Source organism: Engystomops pustulosus, chromosome 2 (genome assembly GCF_040894005.1).
Source record: "Engystomops pustulosus chromosome 2, aEngPut4.maternal, whole genome shotgun sequence".
NCBI classification, from domain to species: domain Eukaryota; kingdom Metazoa; phylum Chordata; class Amphibia; order Anura; family Leptodactylidae; genus Engystomops; species Engystomops pustulosus.
The window spans coordinates 249,402,988-249,424,924 of record NC_092412.1 but is presented as its reverse complement, the minus strand read 5'-3'; the positions used below and the strand labels follow the sequence as shown (position 1 = coordinate 249,424,924).

The following is a 21,937-nucleotide window of genomic DNA, read 5'->3' as shown; positions in this document are numbered from 1 at the left end:
TTGTTGTTTAGTCAAAAAAAAAAGAAAAAACAGGAGGGAGCGCCGCCCGAGGCGTGATGGATCGCTCTGCCATGGAAATGACATTCAGGCCTCGCGAAAAAGTCAGACATTAATTGAAATTTATGGAAATTGCTGGAATTGATTTGAATAGAGAAATTTCTAAATTCAAAACATAATTTGGATGGGAAATCCGAAAAAGATGAATGGCGGAGGACAAAAGTCGGAGGAGAGAAGTCACAGATATCGCTGCCGCTCCCAGCATGCACTGCTCCCCGGCTGTCCTCCCAGGGCCCCGCTCCCAGAAAATATTCTGCCATTTTAATTTCTGGGGAAAATGTTATAATTGACGATAATCAGAAGAAGGAGCTCAGGGGAAATATCCAAAGATATCAGTGGAGATGATGGGTGGGAGTATTGACCCCAAGTATCAGCGTTCTGCACCCCAACTGTCAGTGTCCCCCTGAACTGTATCCCAGGTGTCAGTGTGTCCCTGTCCTGTCCCCCCAAGTGTCAGTGTGTCCCTGTCCTGTCCCCAAGTGTCAGCGTGTCCCTGTCCTGTCCCCCAAGTGTCAGCGTGTCCCTGTCCTGTCCCCCAAGTGTCAGCGTGTCCCTGTCCTGTCCCCCAAGTGTCAGCGTGTCCCTGTCCTGCCCCCCCAAGTGTCAGCGTATCCCTGTCCTGTCCTCAAGTGTCATCGTGTCCCTGTACTGTCCCCCAATTGTCAGCGTATCCCTGTCCTGTCCCCCAAGTGTCAGCGTGTCCCTGTCCTGTCCCCCAAGTGTCAGCGTGTCCCTGTCCTGTCCCCCAAGTGTCAGCGTGTCCCTGTCCTGTCCCCCAAGTGTCAGCGTGTCCCTGTCCTGTCCCCCAAGTGTCAGCGTGTCCCTGTCCTGCCCCCCCAAGTGTCAGCGTATCCCTGTCCTGTCCTCAAGTGTCATCGTGTCCCTGTACTGTCCCCCAATTGTCAGCATGTCCCTGTCCTGTCCTCAAGTGTCAGCGTGTCCCTGTCCTCAAGTGTCATCGTGTCCCTGTCCTGTCCCCCCAAGTGTCAGCATGTCCCTGTCCTGTTCCCCAAGTGTCAGCGTGTCCCTGTCCTCAAGTGTCATCGTGTCCCTGTCCTGTACCCCAAGTGTCATTGTGTCCCTGTCCTGTCCCCCAAGTGTCAGCGTGTCCCTGTCCCCCAAGTGTCAGCGTGTCCCTGTCCTGTCCCCCAAGTGTCAGCGTGTCCCTGTCCTGTCCCCCAAGTGTCAGCGTGTCCCTGTCCCCCAAGTGTCAGCGTGTCCCTGTCCTGTCCCCCAAGTGTCAGCGTGTCCCTGTCCCCCAAGTGTCGGCGTGTCCCTGTCCTGTCCCCCAAGTGTCAGCGTGTCCCTGTCCTGTCCTCAAGTGTCATTGTGTCCCTGTCCTGTCCCCCAAGTGTCAGCGTGTCCTTGTCCTGTCCCCCAAGTGTCATTGTGTCCCTGTCCTGTACCCCAAGTGTTAGCGTGTCCCTGTCCTGTCCCCCAAGTGTCAGCGTGTCCATGTCCCCCAAGTGTCAGCGTGTCCCTGTCCCCCCAAGTGTCAGCGTGTCCCTGTCCCCCAAGTGTCAGCGTGTCCCTGTCCTGTCCCCCCAAGTGTCTGCGTGTCCCTGTCCTGTACCCCAAGTGTCAGCGTGTCCCTGTCCTGTCCCCCAAGTGTCAGCGTGTCCCTGTCCTGTCCCCCAAGTGTCAGCGTGTCCCTGTCCCCCCAAGTGTCAGCGTGTCCCTGTCCCCCAAGTGTCTGCGTGTCCCTGTCCTGTACCCCAAGTGTCAGCGTGTCCCTGTCCCCCAAGTGTCTGCGTGTCCCTGTCCTGTCCCCCCAAGTGTCAGCGTGTCCCTGTCCCCCAAGTGTCAGCGTGTCCCTGTCCTGTCCCCCCAAGTGTCTGCGTGTCCCTGTCCTGTACCCCAAGTGTCAGCGTGTCCTTGTCTTGTCCCCCAAGTGTCAGCGTGTTCCTGTCCTGTACCCCAAGTGTCAGCGTGTCCCTGTCCTGTACCCCAAGTGTCAGCGTGTCCCTGTCCTGTACCCCAAGTGTCAGCGTGTCCCTGTCCTGTACCCCAAGTGTCAGCGTGTCCCTGTCCTGTACCCCAAGTGTCAGCGTGTCACTGTCATTCTGTCATTATCATGTTCCCCATCAAGTCTTAGAAGTCACCCCAAATGCCTTTGCGCACCTGGTACCTGGATGTCAGTGCTCTGTTCTGTCCTGTTCCCTGCACATCACAACCTTTTCTTTTTTTTACAAGACACCTTGGAAATGTTTGCATAAATCAATGAGCCAGGAATTCACATGTCAGAGTGTCAATGGGGGGTCATTGTCCTGAGCCCCAATAGTCATCATGACAGGTACTGTACCCCAGGAGTCATTGGGGCACATTTATAAAAGGTCCGCACACCGCATTTCCTTCGGGTTTCCCGACTATTTCCAGTATTTGCGCCGCATTTAACAGGGGTTTTTGGCGCACACGATCGGATTTTGTCGCAATTGCGCCGACTTTTATGCAACACAAATCAGACAACCCGACTGAGCGTGGATTTAAAATTCGAATTGTGTTGAAAGCCCTAGCACTTACATGCACCAGGAAGAAGAAGGTGAACTCCGGGGACCTGAGCGGGGAAGAGACACATGCAGGATATCGGGTGCTGGATCTTAGTGACTCCCCGCACAGCGCATTATACACGGACAATGCACTTACATGCACCAGGAAGAAGAAGGTGAACTCCGGGGACCTGAGCGGGGAAGTAACACATGCAGGATATCGGGCGCACAATCTTAGTGACTCCCCGCACAGCGCATTATACACGGACAATGCACTTACATGCACCAGGAAGAAGAAGGTGAACTCCAGGGACCTGAGCGGGGAAGAGACACATGCAGGATATTGGGCGCACAATCTTAGTGAATTGCGCCGGACTACATCCTCTTCGGACAACGCACCTCGGGGATCGCGACGGGACCGGGTAAGTAAATGTGCCCCAATATGTTATTTATCCAGTACCTCAAATATCATCAGGTCATTGTCTTGTACCCAAAATGTCAGTGTGTCCCTGTCCAGCTCCAAGTATCAGAATATATCTGTGTCCCCTAAATGTCAGTGTATGAATTGTTTCATAACCTCGAGTTTTAATTCTACGTTTCTATCTCGCTACATTGTCTTAATGTGTATCGATGCCTCGTCCTCCTGCACCTCATATCCTCCGTACATCTGTGTCTTATGAGACGTCCATGGACTGGGTCTCCTGCTATTACCTGGAGCAGATACAGTATTGCTATACACGGAAAAAGCGTCACCTGCAGACAATGTATGTGTATATAGAGTGAGGTATTATATATGTGTATATAGAGTGCGGTATTATATATGTATATAGAGTGCGGTATTATAAATGTGTATATAGAGTGCTGTATTATATATGTGTATATAGAGTGCTGTATTATATATGTATATAGAGTGCGGTATTATATATATGTATATAGAGCACGGTATTATATAGGTGTATATAGCGTGGTATTATATATGTATATAGAGTGCGGTATTATATATGTGTATATAGAGTGCGGTGTTATATATAGTATATAGAGTGCTGTATTATATATGTGTATATAGAGTGCGGTGTTATATATAGTATATAGAGTGCTGTATTATATATGTATATAGAGCGCGGTATTATATATGTGTATATAGAGTGTGGTATTATATATGTGTATATAGAGTGCTGTATTATATATGTGTATATAGAGTGTGGTATTATATATGTGTATATAGAGTGCTGTATTATATATAGTATATAGAGTGCTGTATTATATATAGTATATAGAGTGCTGTATTATATATGTGTATAGAGTGCTGTATTATACATGTGTATATAGAGTGCGGTATTATATATGTGTATATAGAGCACGGTATTACATATGTGTATATAGAGTGCTGTATTATATATAGTATATAGAGTGCTGTATTATATATGTGTATAGAGTGCTGTATTATACATGTGTATATAGAGTGCTGTATTATATATAGTATATAGAGTGCTGTATTATATATGTGTATAGAGTGCTGTATTATATATGTGTATATAGAGCACGGTATTACATATGTGTATATAGAGTGCTGTATTATATATAGTATATAGAGTGCTGTATTATATATGTGTATATAGAGTGCGGTATTATATATAGTATATAGAGTGCGGTATTATATATGTGTATAGAGCACAGTGTTACATATGTGTATAGAGCGCGGTATTATATATATATAGATGTAGATATAGATGTATAATGTAAGTACACGGCAGAGTATCCCCCAGGTGTAATCGCTGCAGAACATAAAGTCATTCATTCCCCGTGTCCCCCGTCATTAAATATTCATCCGCATCTCATGCATCGATAGCAGACTTGTTACCTGGGAATGCAAATCAATACTTGTGAAATATTTATCCCGCTCGCCCGGCGATGTTTGTTCAGGATTTACGCCGCGTGTTATTATAGGACATAATTATAGAACAAACAAAGGTGGATAATATTACCCTCTAAGGACCCACACAACAGGCAAATGAGGTCCTCCACAAGTCCCGGCACCTTGTGAGCACTGGAGAGACCACATTCAGGGTTATTACTGACCTCGGATGTAGCAGTGCTGAGTTTGTCACCTGGTGCGACGTATAGTGATAAGACTGTAGGCAGTTCACAAAGATTTGCTGGTAAAACCGTAAGTCAAAAATGGTTGAAGAGCACATTTGGCTCTGCTACATCTGTATAATACAGGTAGCGTTGCATTGCTGCAGATGTTCCGCTCTTCTAGCCCTGATCACTTACCTCGCTCATGGTGGCGTTGAGATGACAGTCCTTAGGTCTCCACCTGGTTATAGCACTGAAGGACGTACGGCTAGAGCTGGTGTAATGTACTAAGCTTTTTCTCTTAAAAGGGGCTACCCTGTGGCATCACTGGTCCTGCCAGCCAATAGGAGACCTGCAGCTGACAGTGTCTTATGGCAAAGTCTGAGGGGACACCTAGTGGTGAGAAGTGGAGTGACAGGGAGCGCTGCAATGTGCAGAGCGGAGGGTGTCCAGGGCTTGGAGCTTAGAAACAGATGTAATTGTGCATAATAACATCTCATGACAATATATACAATATGTACATGATGATAATACAGAACCTATAGAGCCATAGCTCCCTGGTATCCCTCTGCCCACAGCCCATGTTACCCCATCACAGGTATTCTCAGACTGTTACTATGGCTTATACTTCAGCCCCTTGCCACTTAACAGTATTATAACCCCCTACAATATTATGCCCCCTTACAGTATAATGCCCCCCTCAGTGCCCCCACACTGTATAATGCCCCCTCAGTGCCCCCACACAGTATAATGCCCCCCTCAGTGCCCCCACACAGTATAATGCCCCCTCAGTGCCCCCACACAGTATAATGCCCCCTCACAGTATAATGCCCCCTCAGTGCCCCCACACAGTATAATGCCCCCCTCAGTGCCCCCACACAGTATAATGCCCCCTCAGTGCCCCCACACAGTATAATACCCCCTCCGGCCCCCACACAGTATAATGCCCCCTCACAGTATAATGCCCCCTCAGTGCCCCCACACAGTATAATGCCCACCTCAGTGCCCCCACACAGTATAATACCCCCTCCGGCCCCCACACAGTATAATGCCCCCTCACAGTATAATGCCCCCTCAGTGCCCCCACACAGTATAATGCCCACCTCAGTGCCACCACACAGTATAATGCCCCCTCAGTGCCCCACACAGTTTAATACCCCCTCAGTGCCCCCGCACAGTATAATGCCCCCCTCAGTGCCCCCACACAGTATAATGCCCCCCTAAGTGCCCCCACACAGTTTAATGCCCCCTCAGTGCCCCCACACAGTATAATGCCCCCTCAGTGCCCCCACACTGTATAATGCCCCCTCAGTGCCTCCACACAGTATAATGCCCCCTCAGTGCCCCACACAGTATAATACCCCCTCAGTGCCCCCACACAGTATAGTCCCCCCTCAGTGCCCCCACACAGTATAATGCCCCCTCAGTGCCCCCACACAATATAAAACCCCCGAGTGCCACCACACAGTATAATGCCCCCTCAGTGCCCCCACACAGTATAATGCCCCCTCAGTGCCCCCACACAGTTTAATGCCCCCTCAGTTCCCCCACACAGTATAATACCCCCTCAGTGCCCCCACACAATATAAAACCCCCGAGTGCCACCACACAGTATAATGCCCCCTCAGTGCCCCCACACAGTATAATGCACCCTCAGTGCCCCCACACAGTATAATGCCCCCTCAGTGCCCCCACACAGTTTAATGCCCCCTCAGTGCCCCCACACAATATAAAACCCCCGAGTGCCACCACACAGTATAATGCCCCCCCCCAATGCCACCACACAGTATAATGCCCCCTCAGTGCCCCCCACACAGTATAATACCCTCTGAGTGCCCCATATATCATAATGCCCCCTGAGTGCCCCCACACAGTATACTACCCTCTCAGTTCCCCCATATATTATTATGCCCATCTGAGTGGCTCCACACAGTACAATGCTCCCTCAGTGCCTCCACACAGTATAATACCCCATCAATGCCCCCACACAGTATAATGCCCCCTCAGTGCCCCCGCACAGTATAATGCGCCATCCGTGCCCCCACACAGTATAATACCCCGTCAAAGCCCCCACACAGTATAATGCCCCCTCAGTGCCCCCACACAGTATAATGCCCTCACAGTGCCCTCACACAGTATAATGCCCCCTCAGTACCCCCACATAGTAAAATCCCCCCTCAGTGCCCCCACACAGTATAATGCCCCCTCAGTGCCCGGGGATTCTGGCGCACGTGATCAGATTTTGGCGCATCAGTGCCGACTTTCACGCAACAGAAATCGGGAAATAACTGACTCCAGAGACTGGTAGTGACCAAACTGACCCCAGAGACTGGTGGAAACCATAACTGACTCCAGAGGCCGGTGGAGACCATAACTGACTCCAGAGACAGGTGGAGACCATAACTGACTCCAGAGGCTGGTGGAGACCATAACTGACTCCAGAGGCTGGTGGAGACCATAACTGACTCCAGAGACTGGTGGAGACCATAACTGACTCCAGAGACTGGTGGAGACCATAACTGACTCCAGAGGCTGGTGGAGACCATAACTGACTCCAGAGACTGGTGGAGACCATAACTGACTCCAGAGACTGGTGGAGACCTTAACTGACTCCAGAGACTGGTGGAGACCATAACTGACTCCAGAGACTGGTGGAGACCTTAACTGACTCCAGAGACTGGTGGAGACCATAACTGACTCCAGAGACTGGTGGAGACCATAACTGACTCCAGAGACTGGTGGAGACCATAACTGACTCCAGAGACTGGTGGAGACCTTAACTGACTCCAGAGACTGATGGAGGCCATAACTGACTCCAGAGACTGGTGGAGGAGACCGTAACTGACTCCAGAGGCTGGTGGAGACCATAACTGACTCCAGAGGCTGGTGGAGACCATAACTGACTCCAGAGGCTGGTGGAGACCATAACTGACTCCAGAGACTGGTGGAGACCATAACTGACTCCAGAGACTGGTGGAGACCATAACTGACTCCAGAGACTGGTGGAGACCATAACTGACTCCAGAGACTGGTGGAGACCATAACTGACTCCAGAGACTGGTGGAGACCATAACTGACTCCAGAGACTGGTGGAGACCATAACTGACTCCAGAGGCTGGTGGAAACCATAACTGACTCCAGAGACTGGTGGAGACCATAACTGACTCCAGAGACTGGTGGAGACCGTAACTGACTCCAGAGACTGGTGGAGACCATAACTGACTCCAGATGCTGGTGGAGACCATAACTGACTCCAGAGACTGGTGGAGACCATAACTGACTCCAGAGACTGGTGGAGACCATAACTGACTCCAGAGACTGGTGGAGACCATAACTGACTCCAGAGGCTGGTGGAGACCTTAACTGACTCCAGAGACTGGTGGAGACCATAACTGACTCCAGAGACTGGTGGAGACCATAACTGACTCCAGAGACTGGTGGAGACCGTAACTGACTCCAGAGACTGGTGGAGACCGTAACTGACTCCAGAGACTGGTGGAGACCGTAACTGACTCCAGAGACTGGTGGATACCGTAACTGACTCCAGAGACTGGTGGAGACCGTAACTGACTCCAGAGACTGGTGGATACCGTAACTGACTCCAGAGACTGGTGGAGACCGTAACTGACTCCAGAGACTGGTGGAGACCGTAACTGACTCCAGAGGCTGGTGGAGACCGTAACTGACTCCAGAGACTGGTGGAGACCGTAACTGACTCCAGAGGCTGGTGGAGACCGTAACTGACTCCAGAGGCTGGTGGAGACCATAACTGACTCCAGAGGCTGGTGGAGACCATAACTGACTCCAGAGACTGGTGGAGACCATAACTGACTCCAGAGACTGGTGGAGACCATAACTGACTCCAGAGGCTGGTGGAGACCATAACTGACTCCAGAGACTGGTGGAGACCATAACTGACTCCAGAGACTGGTGGAGACCATAACTGACTCCAGAGACTGGTGGAGACCATAACTGACTCCAGAGACTGGTGGAGACCATAACTGACTCCAGAGACTGGTGGAGACCATAACTGACTCCAGAGACTGGTGGAGACCATAACTGACTCCAGAGACTGGTGGAGACCATAACTGACTCCAGAGGCTGGTGGAGACCATAACTGACTCCAGAGACTGGTGGAGACCATAACTGACTCCAGAGACTGGTGGAGACCATAACTGACTCCGGAGGGTGGTCCCACAGTCCCCACCAGGTCTCGGGCTGTGGCTTTAATAATGTTTTGGTTCTCATACAAAGCTGCACATTGCGTTACCAAGGTAAGTTATATTACTATATAAGGAGAAGGCAACGTTATGAGTCACACGCTCCAAGGGCGAGATAATAGAGAAACTATATGACCGTGAACCCTCAGCCTATGAAAAGAAAATATCCCGGAGAATTATACGCGGGTCAAAAGATGCCGGCAGAATAAGCTGATTCCTATACACAGGGACAATACGCCACGTCACACCCCGGCTATATGCATGTTGTCCTGCATTACAGGGAAATAACCGGCTTCAAATGAAAGAAACCAAGGGGGCAGTGTAGAACTGGAAGAAGCCCATGTTATACCAGCATAATGCATATCACTATATACAGCAAGATCTATTATATTTTTATGCCTGCTGTACATATATCATTATATACAGGAGATCCCCAGGTTATACCGGCTGTACATATATCATTATATACAAGAGATCCCCAGGTTATACCGGCTGTACATATATCATTATATACAGGAGATCCCCAGGTTATACCGGCTGTACATATATCATTATATACAGGAGATCCCCAGGATATTCCAGCTGTACATATATCACTATATACAGGAGATCCCCAGGTTATACCGGATGTACATATATTATTATATACAGGAGATCCCCAGGTTATACCGGCTGTACAGATAATATATACAGGAGATCCCCAGGTTATACCGGCTGTACATATATCATTATATACAGGAGATCCCCAGGTTATACCGGCTGTACATATATCATTATATACAGGAGATCCCCAGGTTATACCAGCTGTACATATATCATTATATACAGGAGATCCCCAGGTTATACCGGCTGTACATATATCATTATATACAGGAGATCCCCAGGTTATACCGGCTGTACATATATCATTATATACAGGAGATCCCCAAATAATACCGGCTGTACATATATCATTATATACAGGAGATCCCCAGGTTATACCGGCTGTACATATATCATTATATACAGGAGATCCCCAGGTTATACCAGCTGTACATATATCATTATATACAGGAGATCCCCAGGTTATACCGGCTGTACATATATCATTATATACAGGAGATCCCCAGGTTATACCGGCTGTACATATATCATTATATACAGGAGATCCCCAGGTTATACCGGCTGTACATATATCATTATATACAGGAGATCCCCAGGTTATACCGGCTGTACATATATCATTATATACAGGAAATCCCCAGGTTATACCGGCTGTACATATATCATTATATACAGGAGATCCCCAGGTTATACCGGCTGTACATATATCATTATATACAAGAGATCCCCAGGTTATACCGGCTGTACATAAATCATTATATACAGGAGATCCCCAGGATATTCCAGCTGTACATATATCATTATATATAGGAGATCCCCAGGTTATACCGGATGTACATATATTATTATATACAGGAGATCCCCAGGTTATACCAGCTGTACAGATAATATATACAGGAGATCCCCAGGTTATACCGGCTGTACATATATCATTATATACAGGAGATCCCCAGGTTATACCGGCTGTACATATATCATTATATACAGGAGATCCCCAGGTTATACCAGCTGTACATATATCATTATATACAGGAGATCCCCAGGTTATACCGGCTGTACATATATCATTATATACAGGAGATCCCCAGGTTATACCGGCTGTACATATATCATTATATACAGGAGATCCCCAGGTTATACCGGCTGTACATATATCATTATATACAGGAGATCCCCAGGTTATACCAGCTGTACATATATCATTATATACAGGAGATCCCCAGGTTATACCAGCTGTACATATATCACTATATACAGGAGATGCCCAGGTTATACCTGCTGTACATATATCATTATATACAGGAAATCCCCAGGTTATACCGGCTGTACATATATCATTATATACAGGAGATCCCCAGGTTATACCGGCTGTACATATATCATTATATACAAGAGATCCCCAGGTTATACCGGCTGTACATAAATCATTATATACAGGAGATCCCCAGGATATTCCAGCTGTACATATATCATTATATATAGGAGATCCCCAGGTTATACCGGATGTACATATATTATTATATACAGGAGATCCCCAGGTTATACCGGCTGTACATATATCATTATATACAGGAGATCCCCTGGTTATACCGGCTGTACATATATCATTATATACAAGAGATCCCCAGGTTATACCGGCTGTACATATATCATTATATACAGGAGATCCCCAGGTTATACCGGCTGTACATATATCATTATATACAGGAGATCCCCAGGTTATACCAGCTGTACATATATCATTATATACAGGAGATCCCCAGGTTATACCAGCTGTACATATATCACTATATACAGGAGATGCCCAGGTTATACCTGCTGTACATATATCATTATATACAGGAGATCCCCAGGTTATACCAGCTGTACATATATCATTATATACAGGAGATCCCCAGGTTATACCGGCTGTACATCTATCATTATATACAGGAGATCCCTAGGTTATACCGGCTGTACATATATCATTATATACAGGAGATCCCCAGGTTATACCAGCTGTACATATATCATTATATACAGGAGATCCCCAGGTTATACCGGCTGTACATATATCATTATATACAGGAGATCCCCAGGTTATACCGGCTGTACATATATCATTATATACAAGAGATCCCCAGGTTATACCGGCTGTACATAAATCATTATATACAGGAGATCCCCAGGATATTCCAGCTGTACATATATCATTATATATAGGAGATCCCCAGGTTATACCGGATGTACATATATTATTATATACAGGAGATCCCCAGGTTATACCGGCTGTACATATATCATTATATACAGGAGATCCCCTGGTTATACCGGCTGTACATATATCATTATATACAAGAGATCCCCAGGTTATACCGGCTGTACATATATCATTATACACAGGAGATCCCCAGGTTATACCAGCTGTACATATATCATTATATACAGGAGATCCCCAGGTTATACCAGCTGTACATATATCATTATATACAGGAGGTCCCCAGGTTATACCGGCTGTACATATATCATTATATACAGGAGATCCCCAGGTTATACCAGCTGTACATATATCATTATATACAGGAGATCCTCAGGTTATACCGGCTGTACATATATCATTATATACAGGAGATCCCCAGGTTATACCAGCTGTACATATATCATTATATACAGGAGATCTCCAGGTTATACTGGCTGTACATATATAATTATATACAGGAGATCCCCAGGTTATACCGGCTGTACATATATCATTATATACAGGAGATCCCCAGGTTATACCGGCTGTACATATATCATTATATACAGGAGATCCCCAGGTTATACCAGCTGTACATATATCATTATATACAGGAGATCCCCAGGTTATACCAGCTGTACATATATCATTATATACAGGAGATCCCCAGGTTATACCAGCTGTACATATATCATTATATACAGGAGATCCCCAGGTTATACCAGCTGTACATATGTCATTATATACAGGAGATCCCCAGGTTATACCGGCTGTACATATATCATTATATACAGGAGATCCCCAGGTTATACTGGCTGTACATATATCATTACATACAGGAGATCTCCAGGTTATACTGGCTGTACATATATCATTATATACAGGAGATCCCCAGGTTATACCGGCTGTACATATATCATTATATACAGGAGATCCCCAGGTTATACCGGCTGTACATATATCATTATATACAGGAGATCCCCAGGTTATACCGGCTGTACATATATCATTATATACAGGAGATCACCAGGTTATACCGGCTGTACATATATCATTATATACAGGAGATCCCCAGGTTATACCGGCTGTACATATATCATTATATACAGGAGATCCCCAGGTTATACCGGCTGTACATATATCATTATATACAGGAGATCACCAGGTTATACCGGCTGCACATATATCATTATATACAGGAGATGCCCAGGTTATACCGGCTGTACGTATATCATTATATACAGGAGATCCCCAGGTTATACCGGCTGTACATATATCATTATATACAGGAGATCCCCTGGTTATACCAGCTGTACATATATCATTATATACAGGAGATCCCCAGGTTATACCGGCTGTACATATATCATTATATACAGGAGATCCCCAGGTTATACCGGCTGTACATATATCATTATATACAGGAGATTCCCAGGTTATACCCTCTGTATATATAATTATATACAGGAGATCCCCAGGTTATACCAGCTGTACATATATCATTATATACAGGAGATCCCCAGGTTATACCAGCTGTACATATATCATTATATACAGGAGATCCCCAGGTTATACCAGCTGTACATATATCATTATATACAGGAGATCCCCAGGTTATACCGGCTGTACATATATCATTATATACAGGAGATCCCCAGGTTATACCAGCTGTACATGTATCATTATATACAGGAGATCCCCAGGTTATACCAGCTGTACATATATCATTATATACAGGAGATCCCCAGGTTATACCAGCTGTACATATATCATTATATACAGGAGATCCCCAGGTTATACCGGCTGTACATATATCATTATATACAGGAGATCCCCAGGTTATACCAGGAAGCTCTATATGACTACACAGAAACAATTCCTCACACCAGCAGGGACTATCTTCTTCTAATCTCCGCAGTGAAGGATGAAGTGCTTGGCATCGCCTCAACCCGTAGGATATTTGTTTCCAAATGAACAGCCAAAAAGCCGACTTGTCATCTGGCTTCTTCTTCCTTTAATTATTCCCCTGTTTTATTTGGAACAGAAAATGTTTTTTATGTAAATTATTTTTGGGGATTTCCTAGGAGAAATTATCTGGCATTAATTTCTACATAAAGATAATGGGACCACCGCAGGAGTCATGGCGGTAGAGAATTGAGTAGGGGAAGGAAAATCGCTGCTGTCCATAGCATCCAATCACAGCACAGCTTTCATTTCCCCAGTGCACTGTAAGAAATAAAAGCTACACTGTGATTGGTTGTCACAGAAAACAAGAATTTCCTGTTTCACAAAGAAAGCCGCCATGTTTCTGTAGACCTAAACAAACCTTTCAAATAGGTTTTCTAGGAATAAACATTGATCTACAGGATTGCAGGGGGCTTGTTAGTCGACCTGGCATAAACACAGACTAGGGAGGCCTAATTTATCAAAAATGCCTGTAGTAACCAAGCAGAGATCAGCTTTAATTTCTTATGCTGCTTTTGAAAAATGAAAGCTGAACTGTGGTTGGTTGCTATGAGCAAATAAGTCAGTATTACTAATAACATAGCTCCCAACCGTCCCGATTTTGACGGGACTTTCCCGTTTTTCGTACCTCTGCCGCGTGTCACGGGCAGCTATGAGATTGTCACGGATTTTCCCCCCAGGTCCCGCTGTGTCCCGGCGCTGTGTCCCCATAGTAAATACTTTGAAAGTCTGAACTCACAGTACAGAATGGCTTCTACACACATCGGGAGGGAATCCTTTTCAGAGAAGTGTCGGGCTTAGCGCAGAGCAGGGACCACGTCATCAGCTTCAGATCAGCATCTATCCATATATGGTCACTGCATCTCCTAGGGTTCCCCAGAGCAGACATCGGGCAGGGGATCCTTTTCAGAGAAGTGTCGGGCTTAGCGGAGAGCAGGAACCACGTCATCAGCTTCAGATCAGCATCTGTCCATATATGGTCACTGCATCTCCTAGGGTTCCCCAGAGCAGACATCGGGCAGGGAATCCTTTTCAGAGAAGTGTCGGGCTTAGCTGAGAGAGCAGGGACCACGTCATCAGCTTCAGATCAGCATCTGTCCATATATGGTCACTGCATCTCCTAGGGTTCCCCAGAGCAGACATCGGGCAGGGAATCCTTTTCAGAGAAGTGTCGGCTTAGCAGAGAGCAGGGACCACGTCATCAGCTTCAGATCAGCATCTGTCCATATATGGTCACTGCATCTCCTAGGGTTCCCCAGAGCAGACATCGGGCAGGGAATCCTTTTCAGAGAAGTGTCGGGCTTAGCAGAGAGAGCAGGGACCTCGTCATCAGGTCAGATCAGCATCTGTCCATATATGGTCACTGCATCTCCTAGGGTTCCCCAGAGCAGACATCGGGCAGGGAATCCTTTTCAGAGAAGTGTCGGGCTTAGCAGAGAGAGCAGGGACCTCGTCATCAGGTCAGATCAGCATCTGTCCATATATGGTCACTGCATCTCCTAGGGTTCCCCAGAGCAGACATCGGGCAGGGAATCCTTTTCAGAGAAGTGTCGGCTTAGCGGAGAGCAGGGACCACGTCATCAGCTTCAGATCAGATCTGTCCATATATGGTCTCCAGGGCTTCCCCAGACACAAGCTCTTTATATAATTAAATTACATAAAGTTTTGGCCAGGCTGAGATTCGAACCTGGGACCCTCTGCACTGTAGACAGAAGCTTAACTAACTGAGATATAAGCCCAGTGATACAGAGTTGAGGATTTCTGGTAACTAAGAAGTGTTATCAGCCAGTGTTACACTGTGACACAGACTAATGCACTGATATATAGAGAGGGATCTTCTCAGAGATTGTTATTGTAATTATAGACTATTATTATTATTATTTTTATTATTATGGAGACGATAATTAATAATAGAAAAAATAATAATAATCATCTCAATAATAATAATAATAATAATAATAATAATAATAATAATAATAATAATAATAATAATAATAATCTCCATAATAATAATAATAGTCTCAATAATTACAATAATCTGAGAAGATCCCTCCCTATATACCAAGGCAGTATATAGTCAGAGTTCTTAGTTACCAAAATTCTCTACCTTGTTAATCACTGAGATTATAGTTCAGTTGGTTGAGGCACTGTGACATTATTTTACATGGACACTGCAGGTTCTGGGTTCAAATCCCAATGAGGATAATTTTTTTTTTTTTTATTGAGATGATTTTTATTATTTTAATATGGCTAAAATTTGGGGCGTGGCCAGGGAGTGATTGGGGTGTGGCTTAGGGGGATCGCGTGCCGCCATTTTGTCCCTCTTTCCTTTTCACAAATGTTGGGAGGTATGCTAATAAACAGAGCTGGAAGTAGTTGGCTTTATTCTGTATATAGTGGCCGGAAGACGTATCTAGTTTTTTTCAGCAACACAAGAAAAAACAAACCAAAAAACTTTAATCTCCTTGCTCTGATATATATGATGTCCCAAGCAGCTGACCAGTGCATAGTCCAGGTCCCCTATTGTATATTGACATGCAATGCTAATTCCTGAACATGCCCTTTAAGGCCTCTTACCCGTTGATTCTGTATTAGCACCCATAAGTAACACCACAACACATCCTTTCCTCAAACCAATGCTCATGTGGGAGACCCCCCCTCAACAATCTGACATCTGAATGAATGCCACAAAAACACGCTAATAATTGTGGGTGCTGTAGCACCTCACACTGGCATTGTGCAGCAGGAGATGATTTCCGGATGTTTTCATTCCGCGAGCCTGAAACTTTCGATATCAGCGCCAGCTCGTCATCCAACTGATGGATTTCAGCTATGTCTTGATATATTGCTCTCATTTAGGCAAAACGATAAATATTGTCGGTAAAAGATGTCGCCTGTCACCGCGGCGTTACATACACATAAAATAACAACCAAACGTAAACCTAAAGGCACATAGTGATGTAGCAGAGCCGGGTAACATCACACTGCGATGTCTGTAGCCTCAGTACAGTTATCATTCTGCACATGATACATTGGCGGATTCGGCTGTACCCTAATCCTACCGCCAAGGTCTCCGCCATCAATCTAATCACAGGAGCGAGTGTCCGGTCATGTCGCCGAATCAGCACTCTCAGTTTTGCTGTAGTGCAGTCTCTGTCTAAATTGAGCTGTAATCTTCCTGCAATGAATTTTCTCGAGAGCAGATTTGATGTAGTTTTTGGCTCGTCTTCCTCTCTGTGTCAGTGCCAGCACAGTCATTCATAGATGTGTGTCAGGGTTTTTTTAATGCCTTTTTACTACCAAACTGTAAAACATATATTTAACCCCATGTGTTTAGGGTAAAAACATGTCATATTTATTATATACTGTATATACTAGTGATGTTAAGCCAGTATATACTGTGGGATATTTATCATACGCTGGCTCTCGTGCGCCAGCATATGATCGCCCCACCGCTGCGAATTCGCAGCCCGATAAATCAAGAGGCTTCTGCCTCTTGATGTATCGGGCTGCCAGTAGCGCAGCGCTTATCCTACGAAAAAACGTGTATCCTACGAAAAAACACGTATGAAAAGTCGCCGGCAGCAGCGAGTGCGCAGGAGCGGGGACAGTGACGCCCCGCGCCGGCCCACTCCCGTCCGGCCGCGCCCCCCCTTCACTCCCCTTCACGCCCCACTGGCGTGAAGGTGGCGGATTGGGGAAAATAATCGCAAAAGCTAGCAATAAGCTAGCATTTGCGATTATTTCAGGGCCTCTGCGCCACTGGCGGTGCGCAGAGGCCCTGATAAATATGCCCCACAGTGTCTATTAGAAAAGGACTATTAAAGGGATCTGACTAGAGATGAGCGAGCACTAAAATGCTCAAGTGTTCGTTATTCGAGACGAACTTTTCCCGATGCTCGAGTGCTCGCCTCGAATAACGAGCCCCATTGAAGTCAATGGGAAACTCGAGCATTTTTCACAGAAAGAACACATTGAAAGAAGAACACATTGAAAGAACACTAAAGAAAAACACATTGCAGATGTTTGCAGATGTTTTCACTGAAAGAACACATTGAAAGAACACAGTGAAGAACACATTGCAGATGCGTACATCTGATAACTTACCGGAAGACACGCGTGCCGAACAGTGTTCTTCACAATAGTATATGAAGAACAATATGTGTGAAGAACACATTGCAGATCCTCCATGCCCGCTCCAGCCCCGCTCTGTATTTTTTTTAAAGCCTTCACAATATGGTTTAATAATGTTATATCTGCTTGGCCAAGAACACTACGGACACAATGGTATCAATTTTCTGCTGTGTTTTTTTTTTTAATGCTATTATTTTTAACACAAAATAAAATTATATATAGGGAATGGAAGATTTTTGTGGTGTTTTTGTATTTTTATTTATTTATGTTTATTTACATCTTCGGAATTTAACTTTTTTTGTACTGTCCCAGTAGGGGACTTATACTAGGAATACCTTGATCCATCTAACAACAGATTGCAGTACTTCTCTACTGCAATGTATTGTATCTGTGTTTGCCCCATTAAAACCGGGCAGTGATGCGGCTCTATCACCTTTACCTTTGGAAAGTTCTTAAGGGCTTTGTCTAGATGGTCACCCTTTGACCTTTATATGGGTTATGGAGATCACTGTAGGGAGATCACCAGGTCACTACCGATTGGAATAGTCTTGTTGTAGATGAAGACCACCCAAGAAATGAAGACACCACTGGGAAGCACCAAGTGTCAGGCAAAAGAGTAGTCAGGTACATTCCAAGGTCAGTGCAGGTGAGAGTGGTTGTCTGACGGCACAGATGGCTCCTCTCAGACATTGGTGCCACTTCACACCGGTGTAAGGAACTAACACTTTTTTAAAAAAAATATTTTTGCAAAATGATTTGCCTAATGAAATTTAGAAAGCAACTTCCCCTTTAAAGGGGTGTAACCTTGTTGCAATGTTGCATTCTCCAGCAGTGCCACCACAGGTGAAATGAAGGATTATGTCCGTATGATGTCTAGGAACAGTGAGTCCGACATTTCAGATTTTTCAACAGCTGATATGCCGGGATTGGAATCACATGACAAGCTCGGCTCTGCTGCATCTGCATATTTGTGGACTGATGCTTCCCCATCTTTATACATTTAGTAACAGTAATGCAGCAACTTGTCATGTCTGGGCTTAATTTGGGGAACTAATGGCTGAAAAAGCAAAAAAAAAAATAATCCGGTTTTCCAAGGTCGGCGGCATTTAGTTGCGTGTTCTCTAAAATATTTACAGAGTGCTGGATTTAAAGTTTCACCCTCTGAAATGTTAATGTTGTTATAAAATTTCATGTAGATGACATTACGTGATATTCAAGATGAGTGTTATTCAAGGAAGTGGAGGAACATGTTGACATTGCCTTTTAGTGCAAATTGTCATTAATAATAAAGCTTCTCCTGCAGATGAGTCCTTCCCTACATCTTCTCCGGTAGGAAACCCAACCCTACAGCCAAGCCTCCTGCAAGAGTTACTGGGGAGTCAAAATAGTGGGGTCTGTCCAGTGGAACAACTATAGGGGGTGCAGAGGTGGCAGTCACCCCCATACACCGTAAGCCAAGCTCAGAGGAGGGAAAAATTCTGAATAATTTTATGGTTTTGATATTATTATATGCTTAGGTGTCCAGTGGGCGTTGTCAGTTTAAGGAGTCCAGTGGGAGTTGTCAGTTTAAGGAGTCCAGTGGGAGTTGTCAGTTTAAGGAGTCCAGTGGGTGGTGTCACTTTTAGGAGTCCAGTGGGCGTTGTCACTTTTAGGAGTCCAGTGGGCGTTGTCACTTTTAGGAGTCCAGTGGGTGTTGCCACTTTTAGGAGTCCAGTGGGCAGTCTCTCTCAGTAATGGACAATATTTCCTGTAGATTCCATCAATATTTATCCAGAAAAATCATATTCCCCGATGACAGAAGTCAGTATTATCCAATTTAGGGAAAATATTTGTTCCATCTGACAAATTTGCTAATCCCCAGGGAAGATGAGGGTCCACAATATGAGGTATAGATGAAAAGGTTCACAATATAAGGAGGAGATGAGAGAACCAATAAAATGAGGGGGAGATAAGAGGCCACACTAGGAGCTGGCAGGGGCAGTGATTGCTTTTAACAGGTTATTACATTTTAGGTGAATCTGGAGAATCTCCTCCCTGAATACAGACGTGTTTAGACTTAAATGCTTGCGCTGGATAAGTAGCAACAAAGTGCGTTACTAAGACTGCAGGGATTGGCAAACCCAAACCTTAAACTTGGTACTTGCCCCTGTACCTTGATCAACCATCCAACCGTCTGCTACTTGACCGTGTACCTTGATAAACCATCCAACCGTCTGGTACTTGACCGTGTACCTAGACTAACCACCCAGCCGTTTGGTACTTGACCGTGTACCTAGACTAACCACCCAGCCGTTTGGTACTTGACCGTGTACCTAGACTAACCACCCAGCCGTCTGGTACTTGACCGTGTACCTAGACTAACCACCCAGCCGTTTGGTACTTGACCATGTACCTAGACTAACCACCCAGCCGTTTGGTACTTGACCGTGTACCTAGACTAACCACCCAACCCTCTGGTACTTGACCGTGTACCTAGACTAACCACCCAGCCGTTTGGTACTTGACCATGTACCTAGACTAACCACCCAGCCGTTTGGTACTTGACCGTGTACCTAGACTAACCACCCAACCGTCTGGTACTTGACCGTGTACCTAGACTAACCACCCAGCCGTTTGGTACTTGACCATGTACCTAGACTAACCACCCAACCGTCTGGTACATGACCGTGTACCTAGACTAACCACCCATCAACAGACCGGGAAACTAAATGTTTGGGTAATGTGGGAAGGCCACAGCGTTTATTAACAACTAAGATAATTTATTAAATAACGTTATAAATGAAAACATTTCCCAACTTGCACGGCCCGCTTGGCATCTTCAAAATCTTGAGAACCAACTTCGCCCGAAATGGCGGCTGCGGCCCTGCAGCCGGCATGTGGGCATCTTCCAGCGCCTTAGGGCCTTTGTAACTTCCGCCTTCGCTGTGACATCTGTAGGAAAACAGAAGGAAACAGCCAGAACCGAGGAAAGAAAAGCTGAAAAGAAATAATTCTGAGGGCAGGGTGGGAGGGAGACTTCTTGCCTCTTCGGTCCAGGGGGCAGAAGGAAAGAGGCCCCCCCACGTACTCTCGGACTTTATAAAACCACCGGGCGGGTCCTTACCTGCCCCCAAACATCGCCTCCGGTGACCTCACACGGGAGGAGTAATGGGGGAAGCCCCACCAGCCTACCAGAAGGCTTGAAACCACCCCCTACAGTCCTCAGCCCCTTCGTTATTTGCTTTGGGGCTTGTTATTACCGAACACAATTATTTAGGTCTAAAGACGCAGAAAATGTGTTTCAAAACACAATTCAATTGCATCTTGTGCAGATGGTCATAGGCTGCAGTTACTGGTGGGTCCTAGGCCCCCCCCCTGTTTGGAGGTGCTGAATATATATTACATTTGGAGGCACAGAAAGGATATATTATTTGGAGGTTTTATATATTTGTTGCCTAAATATATCATTCGGAAGCACTACCTGTTCAGAGCATATGGTGGTACTGCATGTATTTCATCTGGAGGTGCTGCATGTACATCATTTGGAAGCACAGGAAGTATATAGTGTCCGCAGGTGCTATATATTATATTTGAGAGTGCTGCATATATATAATTTAGGGCACGACATGCAAGGAAATACAATCTGTTCTACATTAACTGAAAAATAAAAAGTTATGAATTATGAAGCGCAAGATGTAAAACGCGCCCTATTAGGTTAATATCTTGTGTATTACTTAATTCCCTCCCATGGCCCAGGTGTAAGAAGGGGTTAATCTGTTCTATCCTTGAGCAGGAAAATCCATAGCACTTTATACTCGGGCTATCCTGCCTTGTCTCTTGTATCATTACGGTCGTACATTTATATTCCTCTCATGCCGCCACGTAATGTATTCAGCGCGGCTCCTGCGGGACTTCTCCGAATATCAGGAACTACAGGAAGATACAGGATAAACAAAGGAGCACAAGTCCTACAAGGTCATGTCAAGCCAAGTATGGAGTCACCGGCACCCGCCACCCTCCCCGCACACACAATAATCTGCCCCCTGCTAATCATTACATCATGACAGTGATTAATACTGGATCATCTGCCCGCACTCAACAGGAGACTGGCACTGCCCTCCGATCTGCCCCGGTGCACTGGTAGGCCTACTCAAGGGGTTGCATGTCCCAAGGGGGTGTGTCCTCTGGATGCATATCAT

The 21,937-nt window shown here is 45.7% G+C and overlaps 1 protein-coding gene across 1 annotated transcript in view; it reads right to left on the bottom strand.

Moving 5' to 3' along the window:
* Positions 1-4,973, bottom strand: part of PCP4 (Purkinje cell protein 4) — a 65,279-nt gene extending 60,306 nt beyond the window's left edge. The window contains exon 1 of the mRNA XM_072133236.1: positions 4,818-4,973. Within this exon, the coding sequence (XP_071989337.1) occupies positions 4,818-4,826 (9 nt within the window). The 5' untranslated portion in view covers positions 4,827-4,973. The remainder of the gene's footprint in view (positions 1-4,817) is intronic.
* Between the last annotated feature and the right edge of the window lie 16,964 nt (positions 4,974-21,937).